At 31.8% G+C, this 22126-nt stretch overlaps 1 protein-coding gene across 1 annotated transcript in view; it reads left to right on the forward strand.

The window, feature by feature from the left end:
- Positions 1–364: 364 nt before the first annotated feature.
- The window catches only part of LOC123693711, a 62274-nt gene continuing 40512 nt past the window's right edge, over positions 365–22126 (forward strand). Inside the window, exons 1-2 of the mRNA XM_045638909.1 lie at positions 365–507; positions 17502–17631. Coding sequence (XP_045494865.1) covers positions 17565–17631 — 67 coding nt within the window. The 5' untranslated portion in view covers positions 365–507; positions 17502–17564. The remainder of the gene's footprint in view (positions 508–17501; positions 17632–22126) is intronic.

Genomic DNA, 22126 nt, shown 5'->3' on the forward strand with positions numbered 1-22126 from the left:
AATTATTTCATACTTATCGGAAAGTGTACGAGGCGTGGTTCCGTCAAAACATTGCACAAATTGCATCGAGAACAAACAATGTAATGTTTATACATACGTCACCGTGGCAGGTGACCGCGACTATTTACCGTCCTACTTATTCAGGACTCGTACACTGGGCGGGAGTCGCGAACACCCTTATAGATCGCAGGGCGCGCGATCAGTTCGAACCGACGTGCCGGCTTGGGCGGACGCCTGTACTACCCTCCACGAGGGCAAAGCGAGATAGTCATATACTCACCCACGCGATAAAGCGAGACAGCACTAGCGAGCTTTCAACAGGTCGTTATTGTTATTTCCACTAAATGGTGATACCGTGAAATAATTCACACTTCAGTTTTACTTTCTTTTATCGCTCGCTGTGAGTTTTATTATTTTCACTTTACAACGAGGTTATAACTTTTCAGAGACGATGTATCACTGATGTGTGAGCGAAACTTTACGCTAGTGATGTAACAGTTAAAACAAGTGAGTGCAAATTTTCTTATCATTACTGTTTTGGTACCTTTCGATGAATAATGTTATAATTTGTTTCATAAACAGCTGTATTTCAGTATTTGTATTATTATTTAAGCGTGTAATGTATAGGAGGCAGTAGATATTTCAAGCAATAATATAGAAAATTAATAAATTAATATTAAATTACCTGAAATAAACATTTAAAGTAAATATAAACAAAACAGATGACCTTCCGTATTGATTTCTAAACAACATTTGAGGGAGCTTTAATAGTGTTGAGTAAATTAAATTAGCCAAAGTAATTAATTATAACAGAATGACACTTGAATTAAAAAATTATATCGAGGACCAGGTAATTGAGTTGTCAGAAATAATCAGTCTCCTGTCGCGATTCGCTTCCAAGAGTCACGCAATCTTCCGCTGAAGAAACCATACCATTATATTATTATTATGAAAGATGCCGGGCGTTAAGGATTTTTAAGGCTAACATTATTCGGACATTAGGTATTGTTATAATTTATATGAATATTTTTCAACAGGTATCTGCTATCTAGTTCTTAGTATAATTGATTCTCTACATTCACTGGCTGCCCAATTATTTCTTTAGTCTTAGATCATATTTTGTTTACACTTAACAATTGATTATTTAGCGATCTCGTTATATACTTTATCTTATTAGGCTTTTCAAGGAAAAAGATTATACATATTGTGTAGAGTTTTAGCGACGATTAATTATGCTTTATTTTGTAATTAGACAAATTCTCATACCATTGAAAATTATTTGGTTAGATTTTCAGAGTTTCGATAATATTATGTTGTCAATTCTGTTCAGTATTGTATTTATGTCTTAACAATTTAAGCTGCGTCTTCTAGTGTAGGTACCTTCTACTTTCAGTATAAGAAGTTTGCTTTATCATATGACATATAAATAAGATGCCATAATATATCATATTCGTGTTCGTGAAAACGAATATATCATTTGATGAACAAGAATTATTATCAACACTAATTCCGTTGACAACTTCGTCACTACTCACTACGCTGTATTACCTATTCATTGGGCTGTACGATGAATTCTTGGAGATATAATTACTTTCACTCGTATAGTAGGTACAAATAAAAAGCAAGGTAAGTTTATAGAAGAAAGAGAAATAGCTAGATTTCCCTATATACGTTCATAAAGTTTCACATGCCCTTCAAATATTATTGTTAATGTTTGAGACAAATTGTCAATACAACTGTTAACAAGAATGGAAACTTTCCAATTTTTTTGACAAAACCATGTTCCTATTACCTTCTTCAATATTTTTGCACGATAGTATAAAGACCTTAGCACTAGAAAACACATTTTCACCACAAAATAATTTTCCATTATGAGATAATCGTTCACAATAGAGCAATAAACCAGCTAACCAACGTCAATCTTGTCAATGATTTACTCAGGAATAAGTGGTTCTTGTAATTGGATTTCAATGAAACGTTATCACAGTGTATTTGTTTAACACAAATTGTAGGACAGATGCATTCACCACTGTTTCAGATCGATGTTCAGGGCAAATAGGTCACCATCTGCGACCTGTCATTTTGAGGCTTCCTTATTGCTGGAGCAGCGGGTGTAATCCTGCCTTTTAAATTACATTTAGGATAAAATTTAAATAAAATAGCATTTGTTGACACTTTTTTATGAATATTTTATATCAATTCATATTATATTCACCAGTTTAAATAAATAAATCATTTAGGGCTGATTATTGAAAAATCGGCCCTTATTGATATTATGACAAGTTCAAACGAAGTAGGCACTTTTCTCGTTAATATTTTTTGTATGGAGACTATGATCAAGATCAGAGATTGATTACATTTGTAACGATGGCAATCTTCAAGAAATAATAATATGTCGTTTAAGTAATTGACAATTTCTTAGAAATAACATTACTGTTCTTTACAGAATTAGAACAATCAGAAACAATCATAATTATTTTCCGGAAAACTATGAATTTTTCCGCTATTAATTTAATTCACTTTCCCCGATTTACTATATCGACATAGCAACAAAAATTTATGAAGAATCATTGATTTCATAATAAATGTATATTGTATTATTGTTTTATTGTTTTATTGTGACTCGAGTTCGTAGCATCTGCGTAAAAGTCGAATGTATGTCACATACTATGAAAACTTGGATGATTACAAACTTTGGCTATGAAAGTTGAGACTGTTATGAATAATAAGCGTATGAGTCGAAGTTTGTAATGATTTACTGTTTTTAGAGTTAATAACTTTCCTGCATAAATAGACATGCGCTGACTTAATAATGTATGAAAATTTTCCATGATTCCAAGAAATTTTGCGCTCATTTAAACATATTTGTACTGTTGTGTCCGTGTTTAACATTTGTATTAAGAATAATAAAATGCATTAATACTTGAATACGTAATTTGGCATTATGTTAATACCTAATAAGTACCTCTACGATTCAGTTTTGTTTCCAAATATTAACTGTAATCCTTAAGAAAGTTGGTTTAGTAGTTGATGCATTTATAAAGATCTTATATTAGACACAAAAAATATAATTTTAGATACTTCATAAGTTTAGCATTATCTCATAGGCGAGAATAGTCGGCACGACACGATATATTTTATCACATAATTTATTTTTCATACCTACGCAATAAAAACGTTTCAGCATTGATTGCTTTTATAATAACTTTTCTTCTTTCACAATAAAGCTTTTAAATTAAATAAAAATCCGATAATGTTCTTTTTCTTTCCGAGAGTTTATAGTTATTTACTACTCTGAATAACTAGTTAAGACCTTAGATTACAAAATAAAAGACAGATGGAGCGTTGCCGAACTAAACCGAATAATTTATCGTCATTTTCAATAAAGCTATGTGTGCTGTCATTTCGCCGCTGCACTGTACGTACACGGTGCTTCTGTGTGCGTGTAATGTTGCCAGATATTGAAAAATTTCCCAAATTTTTCCCCGACTACGGAAAAAAGAGGGTTATGTTTTTCGAGTTTATGTATGTATGTATAATATTTCTTTGACACGCCCTGCAGTATAAACCGTTGGACCGATTTTGAGTTGAAGGTTTCATTGCAATGATCTGAATTATTATGTTAGTGGCGGTAGTGACGTAGGCTATATACATAAATGAGAAGTCAAGTTTTAATTTTTATTTAAATTCTTTTATTACATAAAGACGTACCTGCCTACTAAAGTTATATATGGACAAAATAATTGTATTCAATTTTTTATTAAATAAATTACATAAAAAAAAGTTTCAATATTAACTATAATAATTATACTATTTTTTATTTTTCATAATATATGAATACGAATAGCGGTAGTTTTTTGTCGAGAATACGGGACATTTTATTTTCATCATATCCATAATGGAGTTCACATAAATTAAATCGCTAGCGAAAACGACTATGACGTTTCTAAGCTTTATAAAAGTAACAAAATAATGTATTATGCTTATTTAAATAATCTAATAATTATCATGAACCTTTAGTGCACTATACAAATAATCACATTCACGATCGAAAAATCCAACAGCATTACCCTGAAGATCTTTTAACCATTTTACCGTTTTACCAATAAAAATGGCAAATTCATTTTCAAAATACTGGCAACATACGTTGAAGTTTTGTATTCCTTCATATCTGTAAAATTATTATTCGTATTAAAGAAATAAATCAGCCAAATTATCTACAGAAAACCTGTGAAACGATGTTTTATCTTTTTGTTTGTTTTCGGGAACAAATTTTACAGCGTTTTATTATCACAAGACAGCATTTTTTTACTAAAATTGCAAACCCTTTTGACGTATTGCATGACACTATATGCGCTATAGCACCGGTGCAGCGACGTATTTGTTTTTGATTTCGTATTTTCTTTGACAAGGGCGACGGGCGGTTGTCATGCTCCATCTGTACTTTATTTTGTAATCTAAGGTTAAGACCATTAAACCTTCACAAAGTTAAACAAAAGCTAAATTAAATTCCAAAACAATGGGATAAATATATTTCCAACTAGCTTTCAGTGGGCGGCTTCGCCTACATTATCAAAAACTTAACAAATTACTTCCTTCGATTAGAACCACGCTATCCATTGGTGAAAACAGAACCAAATCGGTGCATCATTTTTCATTTCACAAGAACGTACAGACAGATAGACGTGGCACAGGTTTTAGTTTTATAATAAGTAATAATAAAATTTAATATCGTATCTGCATAAAGGAGAATGGCGAACTCCCATAGGACTTTGGGCCTGATCGTTACACTGATGATTTATGTGGGGTTAAATAGATAAAAATATACAGATTCTATAAATATAACAATTAAAGATCTGTTCTATGGGATAGCAGAGATATTGAGCATGTAACGTCACTAAAATTGAGGTTAGGTTTGCTCGAGTTCAATGAATAGCTTTGTTTCTTTCTAAGTAGAGGTAAGTTTATATCCTATAATATAAATTATTTAGATAAAGAGTGTAATGCCTCCTCCACATTACTCGCGAAGTTGAACGAGGTTAGACGAATAGAATAATGTAGAGAGGCACTTCGGCTTACTTCGTCCAACTTTACCTCGCCTCGGCCGACTTCCGTTTGTTGTCGGTTTTTGCGCCCGAGTCAAAGGGCACGAAGTTACCTGAAGTTCGTTCTGAATATGATCGTATGCGCTCCTCGCGAAGTTGAACGAGTGTGTAGTGTAGCACCGCGGACTTCAGTCAACTTCGGCCGAGTACTTCGCCGAGGAACTTCGCGAGTAGTGTGGAGGAGGCATAACAGAAGAACAGTTAGGTAATAGAGATATTGGATCGAACTTTTATTCTTTTAAAGTACCTACCAAAACATCGTAGGTACTTATATATAAAATAAAACACGTTTTTTCATAAATCGTTTATTCATCATTATCATCATAAACAATTAACACATCATCCAAAAACTGTGCTGGCGGCATTAAATCTGGTTGATAACTTGCCCAGCTAAGGTACCATATTATGGACATAACGTGACAGCAGCAACCTACAGTTCTTCTTCCTACTAAACAATTACAATAATAAACTGTTATTGCTTCCCTTCCTATGAGAGCACTGTCGACTAAAATATAAGTAAAATAAGTTTTACTACTTCTATGCCTGGATTGAATGCGACCTCTTAAAAGCCATGTAGTACTTGAGTCGACAGTGCTCTCTGTAGGTCGCTGTCTGATTCACGGCACACTTCTATAACATATTTGCCATCGTTTCTTATGTGCTCACCATAATAGGACCTTGCTTGCTTAATTTGATATGAACCTAAGGAAACCAACTGCATTGTCATCTTCATGATTTTCATTCCTCAAAGAATCATTTGCAAGTTTCCAGCATGCATCACATATTATGTGATCAGAGTGAGTGATCTACAAATAAAGAATTAATATTACAATTGGACAAAAGAAAGTGAATATATATTATAAATCTCGTGTCACAATGTTTGTCCTCAATGGACTCCTAAACCACTTAACCGATTATAATAAAATTCGCACACCATGTGGAGTTCGATCCAACTTGAGAGATAGGATAGTTTAAACATGTAGGTACCACGGGCGAAGCCGGGGTGGACCGCTAGTATATATATAAAACAATGTGTGTTTACATTTTTGTTTGATTTCAATAGCTAGTACTAAATACCTTAGATAATACTAATCCACTAACCGTTAGAGGAGCAGCCCACCCTTGTATAATTGATATTATTGCGTTATCTTGTAACAAATGCATACGTATAGCATTGTTACGATTAGCATTGATACCACAGTTGATGCAGTTCATATTTGTAAATGAAAAATCGGATGCAAAGTCGGTGTCCAGGTAGGGTAGCAGTAGTGAGTCGTAAAGGCAGGTAATCAAAGTCCGGTGTGCAAGCGTTGGTTGGTAGTAATAACAGAGATCGTCAGTGTCCGTAATACGTAGCGAAAGTCGATAAAGATGAAGAAAATAAGTTAACCACAAGCACAAAGTCGAATGTAACGTAACGAAAAACCTCAATCAAATGTCAAAAGTCAAACGACAAACATGACATTGTAATTAAAATTGAAGCGGCCAGCTACATTTCAGAAATATTCTTACAAAGTGCGGCCGCCATGAGTAAAAATGTATAGAATTACGGATTACCTAAATAAATAGCGTGCTAAAAAGTTAAAAATAAAATATGTAACGCAGTTAACATATATTTCTAATTCATAAAGCATTTGAATTTTGTATAAAACTAAAAATGAAAATAAATATTCATTCGTTTTAATCGATATATCGACTATTTTACTCCTGACAGCACTGACAATCTCTGCTTGATAAGACCGGTAGTCATAGAAATCTAAATAACAATGCCGTTAGTGAACACATTATCTTTTTTTTCAAACATTTGTTTTCCCATAGAATCAGAAGTCAATATTTTACCAAGAATTATTAAAAATAACATAATGAATTTTAAATTTATTATCATTTCTGTAAGGCCTTACTTATGTTAGGCCCAGTTTCGCCATTCTCCTTTATTGAATGTGTTTAAAAAACATTCTTCGTCGCGATAAAAAATGCATTCAAGGGATGGACGAACAAATAACTAAAAACCCATTCCACTATGAGCTAGACTTAGGTTCTACAAACGCACGGAAGAGGCCTCAATTGCCACTTGGGCACGGGTGTCTGCCTCTCGAGACTGTAGCGTGTAACGCGGATTTGAAAACCATTTTCGAGTGAAATATTATGTTTTTATGTGTAAAATGTTTTATTGGAAATTAAACTTATAAAAAGTAGCTCTAATAGTTTATTATTATTTTTGGTCTAGAATAGTATTTTTCAATATTTAACACGATAAAATAATTAATGTCTTATTTATTAACTCTCTTCAGTAGTTATTATTGTAATCGTAACTTCTAAAAAATTATGATAATAATCTATTAAGCATTTTTTATATTATGTACCTACCTACTTGTTTTGTACGAAGAAATAATTTCATCAATAAATGCAGCAAATGAAATTAAATTGTATCTACATTATTGCACAAGGCTTTGTTTAACTATTAATTTCTAAGGAAATACAATGTTATTAAATTAGCAACTCAAGTTATTAGATGCAACCACGCAACTAATACAAGGAGCTTTGATTCCTAACAACTTGACGCATTATATAAGACTAGCTGCTCCGCGCGGTTTCACCCCCGGGTCTCCACTCCTGTTGGTCGTAGCTTGATGAATATATCCTATAGCCTAACTCGATAAATGAGCTATCTAACACCGAAATAATTTTTCAAATCGGACCAGTAGTTCCCGAGATTAGCGTGTTCAAACAAATAAACCAACTCTTCAGCTTTGTAATATTAGTAGGTATCTATGTATTAAATATAGTTACGTAAGTAGTTAAATTCGAAAATAATAAAAATGAAAATTTTATTTTTGTTAAAATATGTGAACCATGTTTTTCAAAACTGGCCGTAGTTTATAAAAATATGTATGTTATAACGAAAGTGAATTCCATATAAACAAAAACATAACTATCAACGTTATTCGGTAACCAACGAGCTATTAATAACATGCAATCGCAAAGCTCGTATAACGCTCGCTTTATTAAAACTTTTGTATCCACTAATTTCTTAGTTGCCTCCACTGTAAACAGTTCAAGTTTGTATGTAACTTAAGAGTACAAGTTGCTCCGTGTTCAAGCCACGATGTGAGTTCAAGAAATCTGTTTTATATGATGCAACTTTGAACATGTGTAAGGTCACAGTTCGGGAAGACTATTTACTCGAGAGTGTATGGTGACAAATTGAGCGTCTTCTAGCATTCTTCTATTTCTCTGTTTAAAAGCATCAATATAACCAATAATTTAGGTTACAAAAAAGTTTAAATTGTGTGCTAAACCAGTGTTTACAACGAGACTACCGCTTTCAAAATTTCTCTTCATTTTTGCCAGATTGTTTACTGTGTATTGGTTTTTGGCCGTGATAACGGTGTGAATTTAAAAATATTTTGTTTAGGTTTTTCAATCTTTGGTTAAAACTTATTCATCGAATAATGTATTAAACAGTAAACTACCATTTCAAAAATGTATTCTAATTGTCCGTATTTGACAGTTTACAGGTGACATTTTAAAATGTTCGCGTAATACTTTATTGGACGGATAAATTTTAACCAAGGATTGAAAAATCGACCCTTAGATAGTAAATTACTACTATTCATAATTTTGGCAATATCATTAATACATAAAGATGTTAATCTAAGATACAACTTCCTAATTATTATGGTTATTACGACGGATGACCCATCGTATCTCGATTGGAACTGGTATGAGTTTAGCTGATTATTTTGATCTGGTTTTTATACTTTTCTTAATATCGAATTTATTTTTATTGTTTAGCATTTTTGGCATTTTCTTTGTCAATAAATGCCGCATTATTGAAAACTATCCCTTGCTATTATCTATACTAATATTACAAAGAGGAAAGGTTTGTTATTTTATGTGTGTATGTATGTATGGTTATCACGCATAAACTTCGGAACCGATTTTGATGAAATTTCGCACAGACAATATTTAGACCCTGAGAAAGAACATAAGATACCTTTTATTGCGAAATATGTACCATGGGCGAAGCCGGGGCAGTCCGCTAGTCCCATAATATAGAGATAGCAATAACAGTCTAGATGCTCCAAACTAAACGCGACAAAGGCGGACTAATCAGACCTTTTGATTAAAAGAAATGAGGTCACAGATTTCACACTTGTAGCTTATGGACTAGTTTTTGTTCTCGTGGTTCCCTTTTGTTATATGCCGTATTTGAAAACTAACCTTAAATCTATAAGGCATACGAAATAATGTTAAAAACTAGCCTCTACTCACAAATAGTAGATAGGAAACAAAGTTGTCAATCTATTCTTTTCTACTAACGTCTAGACCTAGAGTGTAAAATTTTACAGAATATGTAAGTACACTGTACCATACTAATATTTTATCCAAAAGACATTAAACAATACTGAAAAGAAAATAATCTTAATACATATAAATCTCGTGTCACAATGTTTGTCCTCAATGGACTCCTAAACCATTTAACCGATTATAATAAAATTCGCACACCATGTGCAGTTCGATTCAACTTGAGAGATAGGATAGTTTAAATCTCAAATCGTCTTAGAGATACAACTTCAAGAGAAAGCGGGCGAAGCCGCGGGCGGTAAGCTAGTTAGAATATAATATTACAGTTTATGCATGTTAAAAACGTAATATTATGCTATGTTTCGACCATGCAAAGTCAGGGCGGAACGCTACTATTCAATATTTTCTTACCCGTTTCTGAAGTAAAAGTTTGCAAGTAATACTAATTACGGTTAATTTTTAACGTCAAAGTTAGTATACTTTTAAAAAATCTTGTCGCTTCGCAAACTTTTTCAGAATTTTTAATACTGGTAATTATTTTACCATTATCTTACAATTTAGTTATGAAGTTGTTTTCCATTTTCTTGAAACGAGCATCTCCAGTCATCATTCTTTAAGTCACAAAAATTACCATCACCACAGTTATACAATGTTGTTTCGCATTAAGATTTGATTAAACAACAACCAATTGTACATTCTCATTTCCCTTGTACACGAGTTCTTTGTTGAATTTCTTTTGTAGCGTATTAAGGATCAACATTTTATACAACCCCATTATTTCCTCCGCGAAACAAAAGTAGTATGTCATCAACTTGTTGCTCGACCTACATCGGCCCACACCCTGAAACGTTGACACGGAATATTGGGCCAACATTAGCTTCATTACGTTGATATTGTTTACAAAACTCTCCATTGCCCATCATAGCCTATCGACGTTGTAAATAATTGAGAAGGTCGGAATAGATCAAGCTTCTATGACAAGCCACATAGAAACAGTAATTAAGAAATATTGTAAACAATTTTGTTATTGTTATTATATAAAACAAGTACCTATATTGTTATTAATTAACATTTAAGGCTACGTTTCAATGTTCTTGTATTATTATTATTCAGTAGCTGTTTTACATAAGAAAGTTTGAAAGCAGAATTCGATAAGAGTCGGAACCCAATGGTTGAAAGAACATCATATTTTATATAATAATTTATATATAAATTGTAAAGGTAATTTTATTAAACTAACGGTTTCATAAAATCTTTATTAAATGCACATCTAATAAAAATGAGTTCGCACTCCAAACTTCTATTAAAATTGATAAATTATATGAACTTCACCATTCTCCACCGTATAAACGCGCTGCGCGTGGAACCTCGGTTAACAAATGACCAATTCAAAGAGTTATTGGAACGAAACGTGTAGAATGTTCTAGATGAAATAATTTGTCACGAACTCTTAAGTTGAACGTTGAACGCTGGGTGCATCAATATTGGTTAGTACTGACGGGAGCACACTGCCCGCGCGGCTTGTTTTTATTTCACACTGTTTTAAACTTTGATTACTTTGCAACTGGTTTAAAGCTCACCCTCTTAGAAGGCTTTTTAAAAGTTTGGAACGATTCTATTCGAGTATAAAAGTGGCAATATTTTGTCATAATATTTAAAGTTCTTTGTGATGTTTAAATTTGATTGTGCTGATATTTTTAAGGGATCGTTCTGGAAGTCAGCTCGCATGTTGGAGTAGTTCTTTGTTTTCGGTATTTTCTCTTACAAAAAAATGATTCACTCACCTACAGCAGCCGCTAAAGCATCTTTGTTTCTGGATTGTTCTTGTATCAGACACTATAACATTTCTCGAAAACAATTCAGAACGACAAATTATATTCCGACAATAATAGACCTAAATGCTCATATCAAATTATCCCCTAAGGACAAACGCTGTATAAACATTTTTATTTCAAGAACAATAAATTAGATTCATATTACTGTTCCTTTGGTTTAAACATTACTATTTATATGGATGACAAGCAGCTGTCAGTCTCCAGGCTTACCTTAATGTAGTCGGAAATATCAAATAAAGCCTTTGACCCTTGCAATATAATAATATTATAATCCAAGTTAGAACCGATACCGGATCATCAAAGTTTTATAAGAGTATTTCTGCAGTGAGATGGACGTTTTAATTTTACTATTACTAGCCTTGCTATTTAGATTTCAATGACTATATGACTGTATAAAAATCCTTATATTTAAATATTGAATTTCCTATTCCTATACAAGTGAAGTAAATCTAACATAACAAACATTTATTGGGATATAGAATAGAATACAAAAAAATACTGTGTTCCTTAATACCGTAAAAATAACTGTATACTATAATATACAAAATAATGTAATCAGGCTCAAGAAGCCGCAGGAAAATTCAATTTCGGTTAGGTTAGGTTTCAGTAAAATCAAAATTACTTACTTAGGTATATAAAGATATTTTATTATGAACAAAGAAAAACATTTCTTTCGACTCTACCAGATATTTCTAATAATATTATAATAACATACACATGTTTTAAAAGTAATTATTATCTTAACCAATATTAACATTTGTATGTTTAATACAATATGTCAAATAACTGCGTTAAAAACAACCGACTTCAAACTTTACAAACACAGACAAAAATGCTCATAAAATAAAAACTACTGGGCTTATCCGAATAAAATTTTTATGGGACCAATTCGATACCATCCCGCATCGAACAAAAAAAGAATCACGTAAATCGGTTCAGAAACCTCGGAGTAATCGGTGTACATACATTAAAAAAAAACATACCGGCCGAATTGATAACCTCCTCCTTTTTTTGAAGTCGGTTAAAAATGTTATAGGTATAGAAATAGGAGTCTCCGATCTCTTTATATCACGATTTAAGTTTAGAGACATTTATTTCAAAGAATTTTTAAAAATATATGGAAACTTAGTGCAATTTTGTGATAAATCTTGAAATTTATATTGATAGCATTTAGTAAACTTAAATATACCGTTGTAAACGCTATGTTATATAAATTCTCGGGTAACCGACGAAACAAAACATAATAAGATGTTTTCAATTCCTCATTCATCTCTGCAATTATTTATGAAGTCTATTTTGTCTGTATCTTTTCATAATATAAAAAATAAAGTGTTCTTTTAACATGCATCTCATATGTTTTTTGTTACTTCAATAATTAATTACTGTTATCAGATACTACTGGTCGTTGAAGTCTTTCCAAAATCATACTTAGGCCCCGTTTCCACCTGCAAGTAAACTTCTGCAAGAACTGTCCGACAGTCTGTCTGACAGCAGCTTGCATGTGTAAACTCGGCGTTTCCACCTGCAAGTAGACTTGCAAATTGCTGTCAGACAGACTGTCGGACACTTCTCGCGGAAGTTTTCTTGCAGGTGGAAACGCGGCCTTACGCGGTACACACTATTATTGATTACGTCTTCTTCGAAGATACTTCATACGGTGTGCAGTCTCAAGTATTACATTAAGAATATTGTTATGCACAGTTAACCTCAAGTTAAACAATCTATTATAGCTTTCAACGGCTTAACACAATATCTGGGGCACATTTATGAAGATTTACTAAAGCACGGTGACAAATTGCCCTCGCGACGGCGCTGCAAGCTTTAATTAAAACTATGCGACTTTCTTCAAATTAATTTTCAAGAATTTAGCTCAAAAATTCTATTGTTATTAAATTAGTTTAGATATATTGGTTCGTATAAATCATATTCCGCAGTTAGATACAGCTTGTGGGTGCAATTAAGGGGATTATATTACAGTTCTTGTATTTAGTTATGACGTTAATAAATTGTTATTTCCTTCTTAGTTACATACTCGTACTATTAATTTTACTATAAGCTTTTGAATCGTGATTAAGTAGAGTTGGTAAGTTCTATCCGAATGTACCTTACTGACTTATAAGAATCAAATGTGTGGCAATATTGTTAGATAATCAAAGTCAACATACCAGTGATTCGAATTAGCATGCTTTTTCACACTATAATGATGACACTTACTTAATTTTAACGTTGAATCCGGTCCTAATGTTAGTTTTCTTTAATTATTCAGGTAGATAGTAACCTTAAATTTAATTCAATTAAAAAATAACAATACTAAGTTAGAATTTAAATACTGATAAGGCTTTATAACTTGTTAATATAATCCTGTTTTTATTCATAGTTATAAAGAAATTGGCGGCGGCAATAGGCTTATCTTTGATTGAGGATTTCGAAAATCCCTTCCAAGATTTACCCTTAATAAAGTCAACTTTGCGCTAAGGCAATTTTAATAACACTGGTATATAAAACTTCGCAATATTCTTGTGAAATATTCATTCATTTTTTGTGAATTGAATTGTTGCTTTCAAAAATAGAAAAAAGAAAAGAATATTATATAAATATCTGAAGTTATGTTTTACTTGTGTTTAGAAAATCGGCAATGTCATTTAAATTAAGGGCACCGTTAGAACTTATTATGTTAATGATTCTCTATTTGTTTTTCTTATAAAGGTAAAAAGCTTTTTATTTCGATCAATTAAAAACATGTAAGTACAGAATTTGAAAATGTAGGGACCTTTTGTAAATTTCTAATAAGAATTAACATTTCTGTGTCCCTGGGAACAATTTTCGATATCTTATTAAAGATCTGATGTTATTTTTTTTGTTAACAACGAAACTAATGAGAGATAAATTATTGAACCGTGTTATTTAATATTTAAATTCTTGGCAATGAATAGTTTTTATAATATAGTTTATATTAATAGGTAGTAAATTAAAAATAACTGATTAAATATACATTAAAGACAACATATTTATTGGCCATGGGCAACATCACTTTATACGATTACTGAAATGTGTTCCTATTATCTGGGCCACATATAAGCCGTCTTATATAACAATATGAAGCTCAAATAAATGTATTAAAACGAGCAGTATCCAGGAATGCAAATATTAAATTCCAATGCAACTACATCTATGATTACTTGGGATTACTGCCTCATCACGATTCTCATAACATACATTTTCATAGCCCTAGCCTATAGGCATTGCAAGAATTGTTTCTCGTTATATCTATGTAGTATTATTTGATATAGTTGTACGACAGTGATATAGGTTTGTTTCTGGTTGTCTGTTAAAGATCGCGTAGTAATTATTAAGCATAATACCTACTTACTGTCATGTCTTCATGTTCAGGCTTATAGGCTACATAATTAATTAATATCATCACGCTAAGAATGCTGGTAAACGAGTAAAGTGTAGCAAAACATCATCAATTATCATATTATGTGAAACATCTCCAAAAATATTAAACTGTTGTTGATAAGTAGGTAATTAATATCATCACGCTAAGAATGCTGGTAAACGAGTAAAGTGTAGCAAAACATCATCAATTATCATATTATGTGAAACATCTCCAAAAATATTAAACTGTTGTTGATAAGTAGGTAATTAATATCATCACGCTAAGAATGCTGGTAAACGAGTAAAGTGTAGCAAAACATCATCAATTATCATATTATGTGAAACATCTTCAAAAATATTAAACTGTTGTTGATAAGACACAAAAAGTGTCCCATTTTTTACAAGAACTATAAAACCAGTGTATTATAGCGGTGAAGAATTGTTTTGAAAATATGCATGAAATACGTATGCGTATTGTTCCAAGCTTCTATTTTAAAACAATAACTTTTAAAATGAGAATAATTAACAAAAGTTATATGAAACGGATTGCATTTTTTATCATGCAGATAGACCTGCATAATCAAAATATAATTTTTATTTTCCGTTCCAACGTTAATCTTTTTATTGTACTAATCAAATTATAAGTTGTCGGTTGTAAAATTTACATTTTACATCGCATAAATCGAATCGAATAGAACAAAATTTTGTTCGAGTGACGAATAAAAAGTAAAACAATACAATTATCATTTTTCACATTGTACACCGCTGCAAAAAGAGCACATATGAAAAATTCGGTGTCCAAACAATGCAGATATTTCAATGCGCCGCCAAAAAACAATTTGAAATCGAAAATTGTCAAGCTTAACTTTAAACCCGCGGAAAATATTTCTGAATTTTCGTGCGCAGAAAATTAATATGGCGAATTTTCTGGAGCTCCTTTGACCTTTGCTCGCTTGAAAATTTTATTAGAGATTAAAAGCAAAACACGTGATAGTGGCTTGAGGTCTTTCTGAGTGGGATGATAAAGCTCAGTCCATTAGCATAACAATGCTCGCTAGCAGCCTGTGACCGCAATCCTGCAACTGCATCCCTAATAGATAAGTGGGACTGGGCTCCCTCTAATAGAAATTTATTGATATGGTTTGAACTGTATGGGGCTAGTATTGATGTAGATTGGAATACACCTAGTAGTTAATTAAGATTTATATTAATGTACCTAGTCGTTATTGCATTAACATCTTCCTGATTTTTAGAATATAAGTTTATTGATATTATAGTATTTTACGATGACACGATTTAAACGTACCGCTCGCTCGTTAAAACGCAAATTACTTTTCGTTTGAAAACGCTTGTTTAGGTACTAATTCTGGTAATTAATAAAATTATTTTAGATGTAAGTAGTCAATTCAACAGCTGTTATATCATGTGGATAAACCTTAGATAAACATACATCGTTCCAACCATTTAATTTATTTTCATCAGGATGAAAATATCTCTAATTGCATTGTATTACTATAACATACGTACCAATCTAAAGGTACCTGTGATTTCTGTTGCTTATCAATTAGCTAACGCGACATCTTCAAGAACAGCAGCTAATTAAATAAATCGGTTATAAGACATATTATTATAGCAAAGCACTTACATAACAGCCCCTAAGAGCTCAAGCCTCATTCTAGTGAGTGCATCTAATAGATCGACGTTCAATTAATTAAAATCCACTAGCCACTTCGTTCTTACCGACTTTTATACGATTTAAAGAATCGGAAATTTAGTAATTCTCGAATTAGTTTCCATTTTGCACTGACGAAACTTTTTCACGCTCGACACGTTGAATGTTTTAACGAAGTTTTAAAGTGCAATTTTTCGTTCTAAAATTGCCAAAAAATTTAATGAAACATATTTTAAAGATAAATATTAAATTCACTCAACATAAAAAGTGTCTCCTCCACAGCCCTTTCTATTGTAATATAGTCGGTCAGGTAGGATTACGTTTGAGGTAGGAAAATAGTACCTACCTAATAAATAAAATAAAATATAATAGAGTAAAAAAAGTACCTATATCTGACGCAGGCAGGTATATAAATTATTCAATGTTATGAAAAGTATTAAAGTTTAGTAAGAAGTCGATTGGCATGTAGGTAGATGTAGGTACCTATAGAAAAAACAAATTATATAACCTTCGAATAATAAATATTTAATTAATAATATTCCTACAATTTAATCATACACATAACACATGTCATAACATTATATTTAACATGTTCACCTTTACGTTATTAAATATTGGAAACACGTAGAAAAATGTTAATAATCCAGCATCATAAGACGTGACTGAACCACAATGTAAATATGATTTCACGGAATACTGACAGACCTCTGGTAATATGCAAATTGATAAACCCGACGATCTGATAAAATAACAATTAAAATATAATAATGTTGCCATTATGAAGAAGGGAAGAACGCCACTTAACAATTTTTAAGGCGGTTAATGACTCATTGATACCCTTTTCAGTAATGATTTTCCGATAATGAAAAAAAGTCACGTTCTTTCGAGACGTAATTTTTTATCGTTCGATATTCTTCGTAGTAATTAGAATTTTTAATTCTTGCTTTTTGTGCATTTTGATTGTATTGAATTTTTATAAGGTTCTACTTTTTCCATTTTAATTGCATAACAGCCTTTTGATTAGGATTTGTATGCAATCTATCTTGTAAGTCGTATTATTCTTGTTTTTCACATTTGTTTTTATACCTCTTAAATATTTATGGATATTCAGGAGTGACCCAGTGTGATTTTTGAATTGAAAAACATTATAATTCAAGCCTAATGAATAATTTAAACGAATTTATCTTATTATCTTTGTTTCAGATCGCGATGTGCTTCTTCAGTATAATAGTGATAATATTTGACTGCCACCGCCTGTGAATCAACATGAAAACGTCCAAAATGTACTCAAGTGTTGTGAAATGGTTGCTGCTCTTATGTGGTATTATATCAGGTATGTACTTTATTTATTTCATAATAGTTTAATAAAATTAATAATAGTGAAACTAAATAGACAAACAATTATGTACTTATACAAGAAAGTTTGATCTAGTTTATTAAGTTACATAACATACACCGACTCCTTGGTACAGTGGTTGACGCGCGAGCGTAGAACCGAAGGGTCCTGGGTTGGATTCCCGGTGGAGACGAAGAAAAAAAAATGTCTCGATCTGGCAGGACACAGAAGGCTGATCACCTACTTGTCCCTAAAGAAAATTGATCAGTGAAACAGATGTATGCATCATGCATCTGCCCCTTACCCCACTACGGGGACACGGGACTTCACTTTATAACATATACTAATTAATGTTAGTGTGTAGACTGTAGATAGGTAAGCTGCATTTTTTGTGAGATTTAATTTTAACTTTAATATTAAAGATCTAGTCATTTTACTATTACATAATTATAACTTTTACATACATGAAACCGTAAATTGACAAGCATCCGTTTACTCCTTTACAATTTATTTATCACTAAACAATAAGAGAACCCAGAAACTTGTGGTAAAAGGGGAAATATTTTTCTGTGAGCTTCACAAAGAACGTTCTCAAATTTGCGTTTACACAACGGAATACTTACAGAGTATAAAAACAGAGAGAACTTGATTTGATATTTCCAGTCTTTGGTTATTTTAGTGAAAAATCAGTTGATTTAATTTAACGTTGAAATTAACCTTGGTGAATCATTCGACGAAAAGGAGAATGACCATGAAAGTATGGACCACAGTATAGTGTTGCGTCAATGCCAGAGTGGTTTTGAAGGGTTCTTCGATATTCAACAGATTTTTACCAATTGATTTTTTTGTGATAAAAACAGGGGTTTTCAAGATATTGAGAAAAATGTGAATTAACCTCAAAACTAATATAAACCCGATTTAGTTAGGTTTATGTGTGATTTAGGTAGTATTTTATCGTCTGAAGGTTATTTTTCGTTTAACATATTTAATCTATGCATAGAGCTTATGCTTTCAGACAAAGTCTATCTGTTCATCGGCTAGTGTAGGTAGGCACCAGAAATCTTCCGGGACGGATTTCAAGAAAACCTAAGTATATATTTAAAAAATGCCAATAAAGTTTTTATTCGGTTTACATATTGTTGTTGTTGTTTGAATCATTTTTTCACTACACATTCAAAGAAAGAAACAAATAAGAAATAACTGGTTACCTAACAAGTTATGTCATAATAATATTTTTTTATATAATATATTTATATTATTTTATTTCACTATCTATATTAAAACAACCTACAGTGTATAAACAATACCTAACAGAGTGATTTTATGTTAATTGACTTTTTTGTAATTCAATGAAAACAATAATCGATATTAATACATTTAGCTATTTACCATAGTAAATGTCATAATAGTTACCGCTTGGTTACCGTGGTAACCGGTAATGGATACTAAATCTATGGTAACGGATCTAAACAATTACATGTCTTATTAGATTTTAAAAAACATTTCCTGATCAAAATATATTTTCCGATAGTAAGAAGGCCTCTAAATTGCCGAGATTTTTTTAAATAGTATTGTTATCTTGATGTATGAGAAAAACCTGTACCAAAAATGTAAACGGTAATGGACACTAAATCTATAGTTAAACGGATCTAAACAATTACATGTCTTATTAGATTTTACAAAACATTCCCTGTTCAAAATATATTTTCCGATGGTAAGAAGTCCTCTAAATTGCCAAGATTTTTTTAATAGTATTGTTGTCTTGATGCATGAGAAAAACCAGTACCAAAAATGGGCATTCTCCTTTAAATCTTCAACCCAATAATATGATAACTTAATAAAGAGAAAACTGAAAGTCGTAACTTACTTACAATTTCGTTATTATTTTGTTTCGGATTTTCTTTGTGAAAAAGTATGACATAAATTTTGATAATGGAGTTACGTCTCATACTGTCTAGAAATTGTTTATGAAACCCTTTGTGAAACTGAATGCAGTAAGGGGCGGATGCATTTCAATAATGATTTTGGCTGTGGATGACATGGATCGAACTCTGGCATTCTAAATTTAACGCAACCGTAACCCCTAAACTCAAGTTGACATATACATTTTTATATGACCCCCTTGTCACGACGAATTGTAGCACCCTTGAGCATTTTAAGATTCCGAGGTAATCCCGTAAGCATAGTTAAGTTAGGTTTAACGTAATAATATAATTCATAAACTTAGTTTCCTGGTTGATAAATAGTCAAATATTTAATTGTGAACAAAACTGTATTGAATATGTCCATGTTTATGTCTATGAAAGAATAAGAAATAAACGATATATATATATTATTATTTGCTTAGTACTTTTACAATGATCAGCATAATCTGTAATTGTTTTAAACTGTATATAAAAATCATAACAGAATAAAAGTAATTTCCTTTGTGTATATAGTTTTCTAAGCGGTCCTCATGTGACTATATTATTTAGGTCCTAAATACATTATAATTTCCTATAGTCATTATTCCGATACACGTCACAATCTACGTCACTGTCAACAAATCTGTTACAAGCCTATTATGCCGCTCATTAGCGTAATGGATTCTATCAAGTGGATGATGTGGCGCATTAAATCTATTGTAATTAAGGTTGAGTATTCAATTATTAATGAAAAATTAATTTGCGAAAAATGTATAAGTTACCTGTTTATAAATGACATAATACATCGGCATCTTGCGATTCAATGCAAAACTATTAGGCTGGTTGCAGAGCTTGACCGACCGTCAGTGCGTACCGTCGGTCCTGACGATACGCATCAACAATTGTATGACTATGACACTAATGCGCATGACAATACGCGTGCGTATGGTCGGTCTAGCTATGACAGGTTTTATGAATTTCCATACATATGACAAGCGCGACTGACGTACGCACTGACGGTCGGTCAAGCTCTGCAACCAGCCTTAAATTAAATCGAAAGGTGTGACGGAGGTGGAAGACTCTTCTCGTGTTGTCAATTTTGTACAGAAAATAATCTTTTACTTTACTAATTATATAAATCGAAATCAAAAATTATACAGTCCTTTAATACCTATCCAGATGTAAAAAAGTATTCGGAGAGATTTGTCCTAAACCTCTTAATTATTTCGTCTACTCTGTAATTATTTCGAATAAAACGCCTGAAATAGAACTATTTAAAGCTCATCTGTATCAATTAATTTATCGTATTTATCGTGAAGCTGCTCTAATTCCCACTTTATCATTTGCTAAAATCAATGTTCCCAATGATTAAATGCTTTCATCTGGTAGAAGAAAAATATATATGCAATTTGTTTTGAAGTAGGTACCGAAGTTTTTGAGTTGCTTCATTATGTTGTATTGTAAAAGAGTGGCAATTAGGTAGATTAAGGGAGAAGTAACTTGTTGAGTTCAGAGGATAATAATGGTTGGAACGTACTAACAAATTTCGTTAGTCCCAAAGAAAACTTTGTATACGTGAGTGGAGAGTTAGGAGTCTCCAAATGCAATTTGTACATGTTTTTCCAAATTCCCTTTAGTCTTGTAATATATTTAGGAAATAATGAAATACTATTTGTAAGCCCTAAGGCGCCTTTCAAGTATTTATGTGTCTTTTTGGATTGATTTTCTTTACGTTTAGGATAGTAGTTGGTGAATAAACGTTGTAGTTTGTTTTGCAATAGGTACCTCTTTTAAATATCGATAAAAGATTTATGAACTCATAAAATATTAGCAATATTTTTCATAAAAATAGAAGGAAAATAAATCAGTTATTCAGTAAGCTGCTCAATAGTTATATCGTTGTTGTTTTTTAATTCATTATATGAACGTTGAAAGAACGCGTTTAACCGGTGTATTCTGCGAAGGATAATCTCTTTGAATGCTTTTTTAAAGCCGGGATTATTGTATACATTTTGCAAATTGATTGTAACTTGGAAGCCTGGAGCAAGTATTTTTATTATTGCTGTATGATATTATGCTTTATGATATTACTAGCTTACCGCCCGCCGCATCGCCCGCTTTGTCTAAAACCTAATAAATTATATACTAAAACCTTCCTCTTGGATCACTCTATCTATTAATATCGGATCAAAATCGGTTGCGTAGTAGTATTTAATCATACAAAGGGACATAGGGACACAGAAAGCGACTTTGTTTTATACTATGTACTATGTAGTGATGTTCTAGGTTTTGAGATGATATTTTTTATACGTAATATTATTACTAATTTACCGTTTATTTCGATGATGAGCTTTTTTCGATAAATATTATTACAATCACAACATTTTTATTTGATCGATTGAAACAATAATTTAGTATAATAATAAAATACTCTTTCAATTGTGTATTTTATGTGTTAGGTATTTAGTCTATAAAACAACAGTACAAAAACTCGCGTTCTATTTGCATTTAGGTCGATTGAAAAGCGTTTGTTTACTATTCAGCAGTTTACACACGAATGTGAATAAGTTTCTGCATCAAATATCGCG

The sequence above is a fragment of the Colias croceus genome, chromosome 8, assembly GCF_905220415.1.
Source record: "Colias croceus chromosome 8, ilColCroc2.1".
Lineage (NCBI taxonomy): Eukaryota > Metazoa > Arthropoda > Insecta > Lepidoptera > Pieridae > Colias > Colias croceus.